The 17,104-nt window shown below is 41.0% G+C and overlaps 1 protein-coding gene across 1 annotated transcript in view; it reads right to left on the minus strand.

Annotated features, from left to right (window-relative positions):
* Nucleotides 1-4,105, minus strand: part of LOC150087172 (histone-lysine N-methyltransferase SMYD3-like) — a 153,407-nt gene extending 149,302 nt beyond the window's left edge. The window contains exons 1-2 of the mRNA XM_090371866.1: nt 3,510-4,105; nt 3,318-3,381 (exon numbers count right to left, since the gene is read on the minus strand). Coding sequence (XP_090227992.1) covers nt 3,318-3,381; nt 3,510-3,613 — 168 coding nt within the window. The 5' untranslated portion in view covers nt 3,614-4,105. The remainder of the gene's footprint in view (nt 1-3,317; nt 3,382-3,509) is intronic.
* Between the last annotated feature and the right edge of the window lie 12,999 nt (nt 4,106-17,104).

A 17,104-nucleotide genomic window follows, 5' to 3' on the forward strand; every position in this document is an offset into this window, starting at 1 on the left:
TGTCTGACCAATTTGATTGGATACTATGATGTAGTCACAAAAGAACTGGATGCAGGGAATAACTTTGATATTATATATTTGGATCTTAGAAAGGCTTTTGATACTGTTGCGCATGGAAGACTGCTGCACAAATTGAAGAAGTGTGGCATTGGAGGCAAATTGCTGCTATGGATAAAGGGATGGTTGAGTGGCAGAAGACAGAGTGGTAATCAATGGACACTGCTCAACGTGGACTAATGTTATTAGTGGATTCCTCAGGGTTCAGTGTTGGGTCCATTGTTGTTTTCTGTATGTATAAATGATATTGATGATGGTGTATCAGGCTTAATGTCCAAGTTTGCAGACGATACAAAGGTTGGCAGGGTTGTTAAGGACACTACTGATACTATGCTGCTGCAACAGGATCTGGAAAGGTAGAGCAGATGGGCTGAGAGGTGGCAAATGAAGTTTAACATTGACAAATGTAAAGTACTACATATGGGAAACAGTAACCCCAGATCAACGTATCAACTCTGTGGTACTACGCTGACAGTGGTAGAGAATGAAAAGGACCTGGGGGTAATTGTGCAGGCAGATATGAAGTTCTCTGAGCAGTGCAGATGAGCTGCAAGAGTAGCTCATGGTGTCTTGTCAATGATATACAGGAATTTTTCTAGCAGGGACAAGGATGTGATTATTCCCTTGTATAAGGCATTGGTCAGGCCACACCTTGAGTACTGTATACAGGTCTGGAGGCCTCATTTCAAGAAGGATGTAGAACTGCTGGAATGAGTACAGGGAGGGCAACAAGATTAGTGAATGGAACAAAGGGTTGCTCTTACGAAGAAAGGCTTAAGTTTTGCAAATTACAGAGCCTGGAGACTAGGCATCGGCGAGGTGATCTGATAGAGGTGTATAAGGCTTTGAATGGCTTGAGCATGCTCAATGCCGATGGGATTCTTCCTCTTGCTCAGAATAATCACCTGAGAGGGCATAAATTCAAATTGAGGAAGGACGGATGTCGGATAGATGTGTGGAAATTTACCTTTAGCCAGCGGGCAGTTGGTTTGTGGAATAGACTTCCATCGCTTGTTGTTGAAGTTGATAGCCTAAACAAATTTAAGGCTCAGCTGGACAGGTATTTCGAACGAATGGAGGGGTGAAATGGGAGTAGTGGTTGTTTTTTTTTTTTTTTTTTTTTTTTTTGGCTGATGCTGAATAAGCTTGCTTTCTTGCATCATATGCCTCTACTAATGCTAATACAGAGGAAGTAATCAATGGGTGTTGCCCTTCGTGGACTAATGTTATTAGTGGAGTCCCACAGGGTTCGGTGTTGGGTCCACTGTTGTTTTGTATATGATATTGATGAAGGTATATCAGGCTTAGTGTCGAAGTTTGCAGATGATACAAAGGTTGGCTGGGTTGTTAATGACAGTAATGGCATAAAGTGTGCTACTGCAACAGGATCTGGAAAATTTGGGCAGATAGGCTGAGAAGTGGCAACTGACGTTTAACCTTGACAAACGTAAAGTACTGCATATGGGTAGAAGTAACCCCAGAGAAATGTACCAACTGTGTGGTACTACACTTAATGTGGTAGAAAATGAAAAAGACCTGGGAGTTATCGTGCAGTCAGGTATGAAGTTTTCTGAGCAATGCAGACAGGCTGCCAGAGCAGGTCATGGGGCTTTATCAATGATATATAGGAATTTTGTTAGCAGGGAAAAGGTGGTGATTGTCCTTCTGTATAAGGCAATGGTCAGGTCACGCCTTGAGTACTGCATACAGGTCTGGAGGCCTGTTTTTAATAAGGATGTAGATTTGCTTGAGCGTGTACAGAGAAGGGCAACAAGACTGGTGAGGGAAATGAAGGGATCCTCTTACAAAGAGGGGCTTAAGTTCTGGAAATTACAGTGGCTGGAGACTAGGCACCTGCACCTTTGATTAAGGTGTATAAGGCCTTGAATGGGTTGAGCACGCTGAATTCTGATGGGATTTTTCCACTTGTTCAGATTAAGAATCTAACAGGGGAATAAATTGAAATTAAGGAAAGACAGATGTAGAATAGATGTACGGAAATTTGCCTTTAGCCAGTGGGTGATTAATTGCTGGAACAAACTTCCATCTGTTGTTGTAGTTGATAGGCTAAATTAATTTAAGGAGGAACTGGAGAAATATTTAGATGGAATGATTGTGTGAAATTTTTTTTTGGCTGATGCTGCATAACCCATAAGCTCATACACTTGCTTTCTTGCATCACATGCCACTACTACTACTACTAGTCTGGGCAAGAGGAAGAATCCCGTCAGAATTGAGCCTGCTCAACCCATTCAAGGCCTTATACACCTCAATCATATCACCTCGCAGGTGTCTAGGCTCCAGATGCTGCAATTTGCATAACTTGAGCAGTTCTTGGTAAGAGGACCCCTTCATTCCCCTCGCCAATTTTGTAGCCCATCTCTGTACTCACTTAAGCAACTCTACATACTTCCTAAAATGAGGCTTACAAACCTGTATGCAATACTCAAGGCGTGGCCTGACCACCTTATACAAAGGGATAATCACCTCCTTTTCCCTACTAGCAAAATTCTTGTATATCATTGACAATACCCCATGACCTGCTCTGGCAGCCTGTCTGCACTGCTCAATTACTGCTAGGTTTTTTTTTCATTTTCTACCATCCTAAGTGTAGTACCACACAGTTGGTATGTTTCTCTGGGGTTACTTCTACCCATATACAGTACTTTGCATTTGCAAATGTTAAACTACATTGCCACTTCTCAGCCCATCTGCCCAACTTTGAGATCCTGTTGCAGTAGCACACTGCCTTTACTGTCATTAACAACCCTGCCAACCTTAGTATTATCTGCAAACTTCGATACTAGTCTGATATACCTTCATCAATACCATTGATAAATATATAAAACAAATGGGCCCAACACCGAACCCTGGGGGCCTCCACTAATAAAATTAGTCCACGAAGGGCAGCTTCCATACTGCTCCAATTTGTACAGTAGTCTTCCATGTGCAACAGTACCAAAAGCTTTCCTGAAATCCAAGTACATGATATCAAAATTATTTTTTGTATCCAGTTCCTCTGTAACCACATTATATCTAATCAACTTTGTCATACAAGACTTTCCTTTAACAAACCCATGCTGTCTCAATTATTATTGCAGTCTTCACACAGTGTAAATAAAGGTCATCCTGTGGATTTTTTTTTTTTTTTTTAAGTGGTGAGGATGAATATAGTAAATTCAAAGTATTCCATTAATCCCTAACTGGAATCAGAGATAATTATTTTTATTAAATTAATTTGGGCAGCTGCTACTACTAACCTGACAGCTTCTATCACAGTAGTATGTGAAATTGCACTGTGAGCATCGATGTAAGCCATCCTTCCTGAAAGAATGAAACAGCATTAGAATGATAAAGTACCTACGCTGGTTATTAAACGACAATAGAGAAACCTAGACTAATCTATTAACTGCAATAAGTGAGCATCTACTTCCTAAAAACTCCCTTCCTACCTTCTGAGACACGAGTCACATACATTTCCACGTTCAACGTTATTTACTGTATATACGAAAGGTTCGGAGATCATAATCACATCACCTAACTTATAACCGACCATCTCTAGACCTTGTTGCAACAGCGTATGATTTCCAGTGGAAGAAAAATCACTATTGTGCTGTTAAGTTTATCCTTCCTTTTGAAAACAAAGTTTTTATAATGTTTGTTATATAGTAGCTATTAAAATATAATGTTAACACTGATCAATATAAATGGTGGTGTAATCTTTATTTGATCAATACGAAGACTTCTGCTCATGAAAACTTTAGATGGGAATTACTAATTAAAAAATACATATATTTAGCTAGGAAAGGACACCGGCTAATTTTAGAAAAGAGTCCCCCAATACACATGGAATTTTCTCGTATACAAGGAAATTACTACTTCGTTTAAAGTACGGCTATCACACAGTTAGTTAAACTGCGAAATTATGGAGTAAACTAGAATTAAGTAACGAATTTAATTAATTATCAAAAGTTCTTGCACAAAGCAAGAATTCAGAAACCCAAAAAAACACCAAACCATGCTTAGAGCATGCAAAACCAGGTGTCAAAAAAAAAAAAAAAAACAAGTACAGTATAACTAGTGCAAACACTCTGCGTGATACTAGCACCACAAATTCGAAGTAATCTGTGCTGCCATCTGATGGGAAGAAACGAAGTATAACTGAGCATCAGTAGTACTGAACACAGGGTATAAGTACTGTACTGTACAGTACTTACGGATCTGTGGAAATAAAATTCTGTTCTGTAATGTATAAAAAATTGAACAAGGGAGAATCCAGGCTCTGGACACCCTTCCTGTCGTTTCGCTCCTCAAGTTGGCTTGCCTGTGAAAAGGTGATGATTTATTGAACTTTCGAACTCTTTCTAATCCAACTTTCATTTTTATACACAGAGCTCTTATTTAAGAACATATTTGTTGCTTTTATAAACCTAAACCGTATGACTGTTATCTTAACTGTTTTATTTAATTCAAAGCATTTACATATTTTAGTATTATCCATTTACACAAATAACTCAAAAAAGAAAAAAAAAAACATCGTTCTAGTGAAGATTTCATTCACGTGCCACACGTAATTCTGATATGCATGCCACCGCTGGCGATGCTGGAGTGAAAAAGAAGAAATAGTTAATTGAAAGCTAAATGTGAGTTTTACTGGATCGAAAGGGAAAGCTTTACTGAACGACAAGGCAATGCTCAGTACATCTGCTAAAGATATATGTTCATTTAGATTATATATAGATTCAATAGATTATATCACTTACATCAGATAGTGATCTAAGTGATGTACCTGAACACCATCACACTACCGCACTGGCAAAAACCAAACGCGGAATCAGAAAGAAACCTATGAAGAACCAATTGATAAACGTAATGTTTAAAGTTAAAATCAGTGTTGTATTCGGGCCGGAACGCACAGAAACTACGTTCCGGTACTTTTTCTAAATGTCATAATAGAAAATCATTAAATTTATACACCTAATATAATGAAACAATGGCGTAATCAAAGGAGAGGGAGAAATATATATTTTACTCATTGCTACTAAAAACATATATTAATAGTAATCTTTAAAATTCATAGATTTCTTTAAAAAAATTATTTAAAAACAAAAATATAAATTTCGCAATGAAACTTGAACGTTTCTTACTAAAGTACAATGTGTTAGCTAAAGACATCCCATGAACGAGATATACTATGATGCATGCGAACGCTGCATTTTGATTCGCCATGAGCTGAATGCTAGAACTGATTGTTCTATGAACCGCGAGTCTGAAGTCTGATTCAGTTACTGTACAGTTCATGTGGCGTTATCATATAGAATTCTGGAGAACGAACGTTTCGGTACTATTTTTTTAGCAATACACCTCTGGTGAACATCCCCCTGCTCTTTCAATAGCAGGTTTAACACGCACACCTCGCCAAAGAGACACACCAAAACAAACCTCGAATGGATCCATGATTATACCTACTCGACGTCCCAATTATGTTATTAAAAACTATCATGAAATCCATTAGCATTTAGCATTAGTAGAGGCATATGATACAAGAAAGCAAGCTTATGCAGCATCAGCCTAAAGAAAAAAAAACAAAAAACGCTTCCATTTTCCCACTCCGTTCGAAATATCTGTCCAACTGAGCCTTAAATTTATTTAGGCTATCAACTTCCACAACAAGGGATGAAAGTCTGTTCCACCAACCAACCAACTACCGGCTGGCTAAAGGCAAATTTCCGCACATCTGTCTTTCCTCAATCTGAATTTATGCCCTCTCAGGTGATTATTCTGAGCAAGAGGAAGAATCCTATCAGCATTGAGCATGCTCAAACCATTCAAGGCTTTATACACCTCTATCAGATCACCTCGCCGGTGCCTCGTCTCCAGACACTGTAATTTGCAAAACTTAAGCCTTTCTTCATAAGAGCAACCTTTTGTTCAATTCACTAATCTTGTTGTCCTTCTATGTACTCGTTCCAGAAGCTCTACATCCTTCTTGAAATGAGGCCTCCAGACCTGTATACAGTACTCAAGGTGTGCCTTTCCATTGCCTTATACAAGGGAATAATCACCTCCTTATCCCTGCTAGAAAAATTCCTGTATATAATTGACAAGACAGCATGAACTACTTTTGCAGACCATCTGCACTGCTCAGAGAACTTCATATCTGCCTGCACAATGACCCCCAGGTCCTTTCCATTCTCTACCACTGTCAGTGTAGTACCACAGAGTTGATACATTGCTCTGGGATTGTTGTTTCCCATATGTAGTACTTTACATTTGTCAATGTTAAATTTCATTTGCCACCTCTCAGCTCAATCTTTCCAGATCCTGTTGCAGCAACAGCAGCAGCATAGTGTCAGTAGTGTCCCTAACAACCCTGCCAACCTTTGTATCGTCTGCAAACTTGGACATTAAGCTTGATACACCGTCATCAATATCATTTATAAATACAGAAAATAATAATGGACTCAACACTGAACCCTGTGGGACTCCACTAATTACATTAGTCCACGATGAGCAGTGTCAATTGATTACCATTTTCTGTCTTCTCCCCCTCAACCATCCCTTTATCCATAGCAGCAATTTTCCTCCAATGCCACACTGCTCCAATTTGTGCAGCAGTCTTCCACATGCAACAGTATCAAAAGGCTTTCTAAGATCGAAATATATAATATCAAAGTGATTCCCTGCATCCAGTTCTTTTGTGACTGTATCATAGTATCCAATCAATTTGGTCGGGCAAGACTTTCCCCTTAACAAAACTCCATACTTCTCCTTAACAAATCCATACAGAAGCTCATTGTCATATTGACTCTGGCCCACACTTCTGGGCTGAGGTTGTCGCTATGAGATTCTCTCACGTATCCAGAGGGAACACGGCCAAGGAAAATTACAAAACCCATAAGACAAGGGTAGTACTGCAGACGAATAAACAAGAGATCCAGACGATCACATATAATTGGGACAGCTCCAACTAACTGCCTCCAGTCCAGCGGGGAAAAAAAACATGGCGACCAACAACTCACTCGCTGAAACCTGTTCATTTCACGATTGGTTCCACAAACAACCATAGAACAGGTTAACAATGGCATAAAAGAAAATCTAAACCTATGTGTTGATGTGTCCCAATTGCCCACAAAATGGCCTGACCGAAACTTGGCTTGACTGTAATGAAGAAGATTTCCATTTGCAGTTTCGACTGGTTACAATATGATTCTTTGCTCCTGACAGGACAAAAGAGGGGGTGGAGTGGAACTTTTCTATAAAACCACACGCATGATTGTAACTAAGAACTACAAAAGCCATTCCACTAAGTTCGAAGGCCTAATTGCGTCATGCCAATTTAAATCAGCCCGCACTGATATTGCAGTTATCTGTACACCCTCAGGACTAAATGCTGAAACCATCAATGAGAAAACTAATTGGCTCATTCATGGACTTCGTCCGTATGCAAGGCACGTAATCTGTAGAAATTTCAACTTATCCCCTCAACGTATGCATCTTCAGTCCAGAATGCTGAATAACCTTCATCCATTAGGAATCTATCTAATTAATCAGCTCCCGACAAGGGGTGACAACTATCTTGATCTTGTGCAATCACCATCAAACGACTGAAATTGATTCAACAGCACAAACTGCCTTTCAATCTGATCATATGCCAAATTTCATTAACTTGTCTTTTCCGACTCTAAACTGCACTGTCTCGACTAAGGTCCACACAAAGGCAATAACCAGCCCGAAATTAATGAAAACTAGTAAATGCCTTGAAGCAGAAATTCCTTGGAATGTACTTCAGCAGGGTGATAGTCAACCTGCCTTGGATCAGTTAACTAGCTGGCTCGTCACAATTTCTAAATTTGTAGCCTCAAAGGAAATAACGATCTCGACACGCACGAGAGGATGGTGGACCCATGAGCTCAGCAAAAGTTTTATGATTAAACAGCAACATTACAAACAATGGAAAAGAACAGGACAGATCCCAGACCGAATTGCATATTCTAAAGTACGAGCAAGTTTCAATCAACTCAAGTCTCAAGCCATAAAACTGAAGTCACGCTATGTAAGGGTGCCCATCATACCCACAAAAACATTGTGATATCTCCTCACAGCTCGACTCTGATATCTGGATGGACTTTATTGCACGATTTCAGCAGGGTAACCATAAGTACAGTGATATTCCTCTGCTTGATAATGATGTGCCCAGAGATGCACTTGCAACAGTCCTAATCACAAGACACGATCTTATAACTGCAATTAATCAATTGCCTGCAACTGCTACTGCAGGGATTTACGAAGTTCCAGAGTTTATCATAAAATGTTTGAGTCCATATCTAATTGATAGCCTATTAACAATTTTTAATAACATATTAAAAGGAGAATTTTCCCGTCCAACATGGAATGCGTATTCTGTTAGGCCACTCCCAAAAGTCTCTCAGCCAACTAAAGCCAAGCACCTTAGACCCATCATTCGCTCCTCGTTGTTACTGAAGCTGCTTGAGAACACAGTACTGAAAACGCTTACCACGCACACAGGCCACATCAAATTCATTATGCTTTGCACGACAGATCAAAAATTAGTAATCTGCTTATGAGCACCAATGCCATCTTTGGATCGTTTGAGGAAAAAGAAGAAATTGCTATCTCATACCTTGATCTACAAGCGGCGTTCGATAGTGTCAACATCCCTGCCATGCTTAAGCTCCTTCAAAATGGCTATCATATCACAGGCCAAGTACTGAATTTTCTGACATCCCTTCTTCTTGAACATGGTGCACAGTCATGTTAACACGACTACTGTATTTGGAAGCTAATGGAAGTGCTGTGGCTCAGAGCAGAACTGAGGGGGGGCAGTTGTCCTCTGACTCACAGCCTTATAAAATGCACTGTTTGTTTGATGTTTGCACAGCAATCGGGTACGGGACATGATACTGCCAAGGGGGATGTCTTTGTGTGTGCGCGATGCAAGGAGTGTATCGATATCAGGCAACAACTCGGCGTTCTTGTGGGCCTATATGAGAGCTTGAAGGACAGGGTGGATACCCTCGAAGAAACTAAATTGAGGTGCCCATCAAGCTCTCAGCTCCCCACATCAACGCCAGAGCTTGCACTTGGTCATCGCGTGACACAGAGACAACCCCCAAGGCAGAATGCGCTGGTCCCGAAGGAACTAGTAGTTGTTGGTGACTCTATTGTCAGGGAAACGGGGAACATGCTTTGTAAAAAAGATAGGTGGAACAGGACCAGGGTATGTCTGCCAGGGGCAAAGGTTGATGACGTTGTAGAGCGAATATCATCTTTTAAGGGCACAAAAGGTGATATAGTTGTACACGTTGGCACTAATAATATTAAGAGTAGGAGACCTGCAGAATTACTTAACAAGTACAGGTCACTGTTGAACAAAAGCCGAGAATTAGGGTTGAATTTGAAAGTGTCTGCAATTCTGCCCAGACACGATAGGAGGGAGTATATGATGAGAGCCTTGTCGATCAATTCGGCCCTGGAAAGATTGTGAAAGGCTCAAGGGGTAGAATTTTTTTCAGCCTGGACTGTACTTGTTAACAGGAGAGATTGCTTCTACAGGGATGGGATACACTTAAATAGAAAGGGTGCCAGAATATTTGCTGATGCTATCGAGGCAGTGTTAGGTGGGTCGGAAAACTGCTAGCTTGCGGGGAGACAAAGACGAATAGATTAACAGTAGCCACTGGCAGAGGTGAAAGAGATTCTTGCACTGCTTCTATTAGAATGAGCAGAAGCCTGGAAAACAAGATGCATGGTATTTCAGAGACTGCTGGGAGACATTGCGGTACAAGTAAACACATGGGTTGTGTTAGGGTAGCTAAGAATAGAAACAGGTGCAGGTATACTTGCGTGTACACCAATGCTAGGAGTTTAGTAAATAAATTTGATGAATTTGAGGTATTGCTCAAAACATCAAAGGCAGATATTGTTGGGATATCAGAGACGTGGTGTCACACAGATATAAGGGATGCAGAACTGCAATTTGGGGAGTACAACGTCTACAGAAAGGATAGACAGGATAGGAAGGGGGGAGGGGTTATGCTATTAGTTAAGAAACACATAAAAACCAAGGAAGTGAAGCCAGTCGGCATCGCTGGACAGTGCAGTGTTGAGTCAGTTTGGTGTGACATAAGCATTGGGAGATCAAAATTGAGAGTAGGAGTGTGCTATAGGCCTAATGACTCTGCTGAGTATAATAAGATATTGTACAGGGAAATAGAGTGGGCCAGTAAATCAGAGAGTCTAATAATGGGAGATTTTTATTTCCCAGATATTGACTGGAATTTGGGGGCCGGTTACTCACACACTAGCAGGGCTTTTGTGGATTTATTGGATGATTGTTTTCTATATCAGCATGTTCGGGAGGCAACTAGAGGGAGTAATACTCTTGATTTGATTATCAGCAGTGATTCTTCATGCATTAAGAATCTGCAGATAAATGAACCACTAGGTGGCAGTGATTACAGTGTGCTGAAGTGGGATTTACTCAAAGAGGTAACTACCATTAGGGGTAAAGGGAAGGGTTATTGCTTCCGTAAAGGCGACTACGATGGACTGAGACAGTATTTAAATTCTATAAGTGGGACCAACTGATGATGTTACCAACAGCAAATTCAATATGGGAAGCATTCAAAGAACTTATCTTGGAAGCTACTAGGCTTTTCATACCAACTAAGAAATATTGTTCAAGGTTTAGGCCAAAATGGATGTCAGATGAACTAATGAGGCATATGGCAGAGAAGAAAAATGTATGGGATACTTACAAATTAACACATGACACAGAAGCCTATGATAGATACAAGTTCATATGCAACCAAGTTACAAAGGAGGTTAGGCAGGCGAAGGCAGATTACGAGAAATCTTTGGCAAGGGATGCAAAGAAAAACAGCAAAGAGTTCTTTACTTATGTAAACTCTAGAAGGAAGGAGATGATCAGATTGGTCCACTTGATATTGATGGGTCAACTGTTGATGATCCTGCTCAGGTAGCTAACAAACTAAATGAATATTTTGCATCGACATTCACACATGAGGAGTTATTCAGCAAGGGGAATGCCAGAGGTGTATTCAACTCTAGCAGAAAGCTACAGAATCTTGAAATAACTGGGAGTAAAGTGGAGGAGAAACTGTTGAAGATAAACACAAGAAAGGCACCCGGTGTGGATGGGATCTATCCAGTTATATTAAGGGAGGCAGCAAAGGAAGTAAGCAAACCCTTAGCCATAATTATGAGAGCTTCCTTGGACTCAGGGGAGGTACCCATAGACTGGAAATGTGCAAATGTAACCCCAATTCACAAAGAAGGATCAAAGGCTGACACAAGTAATTATAGACCTGTGAGTTTAACTTCTGTTCTAGGAAAATTAATGGAGGCACTGGTTAAAGAAGCACTGCAGGATCATCTGGACAAGAATTCAGTTATAGCTCAGACACAGCATGGTTTTGTTAAGGGGAAGTCTTGCCTGACCAACTTGATTGGATACCATGTTGCAGTCACAAAAGAACTGGATGCAGGGAATAACTTTGATATTATATACTTGGATCTTAGAAAGGCTTTTGATACTGTTGCACATGGAAGACTGCTACACAAATTGGAGCAGTGTGACATTGGAGGCAAATTGCTGCTATGGATAAAGGGGTGGTTGTGGGGGAGAAGACAGAGAGTGGTAATCAATGGACACTGCTCATCGTGGACTAATGTTATTAGTGGAGTCCCTCAGGGCTCAGTGTTGGGTCCATTATTGTTTTCTGTATTTATAAATGATATTGATGATGGTATATCAAGCTTAATGTCCAAGTTTGCAGATGATACAAAGGTTGGCACAGTTGTCAAGGACGCTACTGACACTATGCTGCTGCAACAGGATCTGGAAAGGTTGAGCAGATGGGCTGAGAGGTGGCAAATGAAGTTTAACATTGACAAATGTAAAGTACTACATATGGGAAACAGCAACCCCAGAGCAACGTATCAACTCTGTGGTACTACACTGACAGTGGTAGAGAATTAAAGGGACTTGGGGGTGGTTGTGCAGGCAGATATGAAGTTCTCTGAGCAGTGCAGACGGGCTGCATGCAAGAGTAGCTCATGGAGTATTGTCAATGATATACAGGAATTTTTCCGGCACGGATAAGGAGGTGATTATTCCATTGTATAAGGCAATGGTCAGGCCACACCTAGAGTACTGTATAGAGGTCTGGAGGCCTCATTTCAAGAAGGATGTAGAGCTGCTGGAACGAGTACAGAGAAGGGCAACAAGATTAGTGAATGGAACAAAGGGGTGCTTTTACGAAGAAAGGCTTAAGTTTTGCAAATTACAGTGTCTGGAGACTAGGCACCAGCGAGGTGATCTGATAGAGGTGTATAAAGCCTTGAATGGTTTAAGCATGCTCAATGCTGATGGGATTCTTCCTCTAGCTCAGAAAAATCACCTGAGAGGGCATAAATTGAAATTGAGGAAAGACAGATGTAGGATAGACGTGCGGAAATTTGCCTTTAGCCGGCGGGTGGTTGGTTGGTTGGTGGAACAGACTGCCATCCCTTGTGGTGGAGGTTGATAGCCTAAATAAGTTTAAGGCTCAGCTGGACAGGTATTTTGAACGAACAGAGGGGTGAAGTGGAAGTGGGTTTTTTTTTTTTTTTTTGGCTGATGCTGCATAAGCTTGCTTTCTTGCATCAAATGCCTCTACTAATGCTAATGCTAATGCTAATGCTAATTTCTTGTGCCACTGTGCTAATGGGGGTCATGTTTTCGCTGAGTGCCTGCACAAGGTGGATCCTCCACAATGTATTAATTGTAAGAGAAGAAACAGAGATTGTAATCATTCCGTAAGGGACATTAAGTGTCCTGAGTACATGAGAGCAGTGGAATTAGCAAACATGCACATCAATCATGGATAATAACTCCTTCTCTGATTTTACCCCTTGAGCTTTGCAAGGACATAGTGATTTAAAAATTTTGGAAATAAATGGTCAGCGCTGTCGGGCAGTTGCTGATGAAATAAGGGTGATTACCTTGGAGCATTGTATAGACATTGTTTGTATCCAGGAGCCATTTCATTCCTCACAGTTGGGAGGGGCAGCCCATAAGATTATGGGTTTTCCTACTTCTACTAGAATAGTAGCAGCTGTGGATGTTCCTCCAAAATCCGCTATTGTGATTTTTAATCAAGACCTTGTTGTAACGACAATCACAGGTTTGTTCTCGGCGTGTATGACCATCATTCTTGTGTCTTCACAAGTTTCTTCTTTCTGCCTGGCGTCACTGTATTGTTCTCCATCGGAAGATATTCAGATAGCGCTTCATAATTTGGAAAATATTTGTTTAAGATATGCATCCCATAATCTCATTGTGACTGCTGATTTTAATGCAAAATCACATTTTTGGTACAGTGGATATACTGATGTGAGAGGGAACCAATTTGAAGACCTCTTATTATCTCATAATCTTGTTGTTCAAAACCTTCCAAATAAGCCGTTCACCTTTTCAACTGTAAATGGAGAGTCTAATATTGACGTTACTGTGACATCTATTCGTATGTGCGATTCTATTTTGAATTGGGAAGTCAATTCTGGCTTAGTAAATAGTGATCACCGTCAATTTCATTTGATCTCTGTTTCGAAGTAAGGGAAAAGAGCTTCGCTGTGAGTGATCTGTCTAGATTTTCTATGGACCGTGTTAACTGGAACAATTTTAAAAATTATTTGACTACAGTTTTCGATAGTGATAATTGTGAGACACCTGGAGAGAGTTTAAATGCTATGACAGCTTATGAATATGTAAACTATGTACAGTATCATATTTTCCAGGCTTGTGTGCACTCCACGAGGAGAAAAAGGACTAAAAAGTTGTCTGTGCCGTGGTGGACTCCTGCTTTGTCTGCTTTGAGGTCTCAGGTATGCCAGGCTAGGAAAGTATACCAAAGAAATAGACATCTCTCTAGTGTTGATGTGGGATCATTTAAAAATGCCAATAAAGAGACAAGAAATTCATAAGGCTATTGCTGAGAGCAAGAGAACTTGTTGGCAAAATTTGGTTAATGAAGTTGGTAACAGAAATCCCTAGGGTCTCGTGTATAACATTTCTCGTAATAAATTGCTTTGTGGAGAAATATACAACACTTATTGAACAATAATGATGAGACATCGGATTGGTTTCTACTGTGGAAACGATCGTTAGAAGACTATTTCCTGAGGACCTTCCTCAAGATGATTCACCTGAACAAGCGGAGATACGCCGGATGAAATCTGAGTTTACAGGAGCAGGTGACTCTGAAGCTGAACTCTTCAGTTTGGTGGAGTTGGGTGCAGCAGTAGCTAAATTGAACGTTAAGAAATGTCCAGGTTTGGACTTAACTGAAAATCAAGTAATCATTAAGTTTTATGATTACTTTCCTCAAACTATGTTAAATTTGTTTAATAAATGTTTCACTGAAGGTACTTTTCCAAGACCGTGGAAGATGATACTCCTAAAGATATTGCATAAGCCTGGTAACCCCAGGACTGATCCGAGAGCATACAGACCAATTTCTCTCTTGGCGAACATGTGTAAGGCTTATGAAAGGTTACTTGCTCCCAGAATTTCTGCAATGTTAGGGGATAAGCATCTGTGTTCTGCTGATCAGCATGGATTTAAGAAGGGGCACTCTACAGAGGATGCCATAACATCTCTTTTAAATTACATCAAGGATTCTTCTGATAAATATGTTCTTACGGTCTTTATAGACTTTGAAAGAGCATTTGATTCCGTATGGTGGGAAAGTGCCCTTCGATCTCTTGTGCTTGCAGAGTGTAATAGTTACATATTTAACACTATAAGGTCATACTTTCAGGACAGATTTATTACTGTGCGTGCACGTCATCTGTCATATAGTGCCAGTGTCTCGAGAGGCTGTCCTCAAGGTTCGGTTTTGGGACCTCTCTTTTGGAATGCAGTTTTAGAGCAGTGGCTTGTTAAGGAGAGTACAGAGTTTGCTAAGATAGCCTATGCTGATGACCTTGTGATTGGAGTTTCTAGGCGCTCCAGACTTATATTGGAAGGAAAAATACAGTCAGTTTTAGATGATTTAATGCAGTGGGCCAATTTGAACAAATTGAAGATCTCTGCAAGTAAGACCTGTTTTATGGTTTTTAAGAAACAATTTGATTACGGCAGACCTCCAAGAGTTCTTTTAGGCGGAATTCAAATTCCTTCTGTTGCAAAAACTAAGTATTTGGGATTAATCATAGATGATAAACTTTCCTTTTTTACCACATGTTTCACACCTAGCGAGTCCTCAAACTGTTCCACAAAGCTATCTTCACTCCGATCTTCACCTACGCATCCGGCGCATGGTTTCAAAAAGCTACAACAGCAGTAAACAGACGTATCACGGACCAAATTCACAGATCCATCCTCCTAACCATCACTCGCGCTTGCCGCACAGTGAGCACCCACGCCCTTCAAGTGCTCGCAGGCACTCTTCCGCTGGACTTAGAAATCATACAACACGGCCTGGACACTGTGCTGAGAGAGGCCACGACTTTAACTCGTGCACTAAAAAAGAAGACCCACCCACTTGCGCAAACTGCAAATCAATGAAAATGCAGGCAGATCATTTCATCCGGGACAATAAATGCCCTGTCTACACAAAAGCTAAGAGCACATGCCAACTAAGGCTCGATTATGGGGACTTACCTTAAGCCATTTAATACTACCACTGTAAAATTTGCACAAATTAATGCCCAGCGAGCTAAAGCAGTTGCAGCGCAGTTGAGGAAAAAGGCAGATGAGGAGAACCTCGATATCCTCTTTCTTCAAGAGCCATATTCGCATAGTAAGACAGTCAGAGGGTATCCGTTGACTTATAAGATCGTTCAAGTGGATGGGGAGACCCCATGAGCGGCTATTCTGGTCAGAAACTCTGATCTCACTGTTACCAAAATACCACATTACTGCCTTCCCTGGGCAGCCTGTGCCCATATCATCACCCCTTTGGGGGAATTTTACGCAGTTTCTCTCTACTCTCAGCCGGGGGAGGATATTCTCCTGATTATTAGATACTTACAAAGCATCTCTCTGGAATTCCCAAATGCGAAAATCATCGTTGCCGCCGACATAAACTGCAGGTCGCCAGCGTGGTTCAGTGAAACTCAAGATAGACGAGGCACAAACAACGGACAAAGACTGGAAGAATATCTCTCAAACAGTTCTTTCTGAATTCTGAACCAATCAAATAACCTACCGACCTTCTCTAGTACAATGTGGGAAGCCACAATTGATATCACCCTGGCCACAAGATCCGTTGCACGACACCTTTCATCCTGGACAGTTAGAGAAAGCTGGACCACTTCGGACCACCGTGTAATAACTTTCCAACTGCACCGATCAGTAAGCCGACAACCAATTATAAGGCAAACTCTACATAGATTTGCAATTGACAAGGCAAACTGGCAGGAATTTAAGGATTCACTGATCATGGCTGCCCACTCTCTTAGCACAGTTGGACTGAACGCAGACCAGCACCAAAAGGCAATTGTAAGCCTAGTCACTGAAAGCTCAATTAACTCTATTAAAAGGAAGAAACCTTCTCTTGGAGCCGTACCTTGGTGGTGCCCAGAACTCCAACAACTGCGACGGGAGGTTTACACTCGGCAGAAAAATTTTCAACGCGCAAGACGGACATGGCCGGAAGCGGAAGTAGAGTATCTCAAGCAGCAGTACCGAACAGCAAGAAATGAATACACAGCCCTGATTAAACAAAGGACGAAGCGCTCTTGGGAGCACCTAGTCTCCACAGTTGGAAATTCTGCTCCCTGGGGAGTGGTCTACAGAGTAATCACAAACAAACTCCCCAGGGGAGAAGTCATCCCAGCCACCAAGACGCCACAAGGCACGTATACAAAGACATGGTCCGAATCTATAAATAACATCCTTGACGCCATGTTCCATCAACACATGTCACCAAGCACCCCAGAGCAAATACTACTATGTGAGGAAAACAGCACATACACCACGGCCCAAGTGGAAGACAGATTCACCAAGGAAGAACTG

The sequence above is a fragment of the Mastigoproctus giganteus genome, chromosome 4, assembly GCF_048544385.1.
Source record: "Mastigoproctus giganteus isolate SK-2022 chromosome 4, ASM4854438v1, whole genome shotgun sequence".
Taxonomy (NCBI): domain Eukaryota; kingdom Metazoa; phylum Arthropoda; class Arachnida; order Uropygi; family Thelyphonidae; genus Mastigoproctus; species Mastigoproctus giganteus.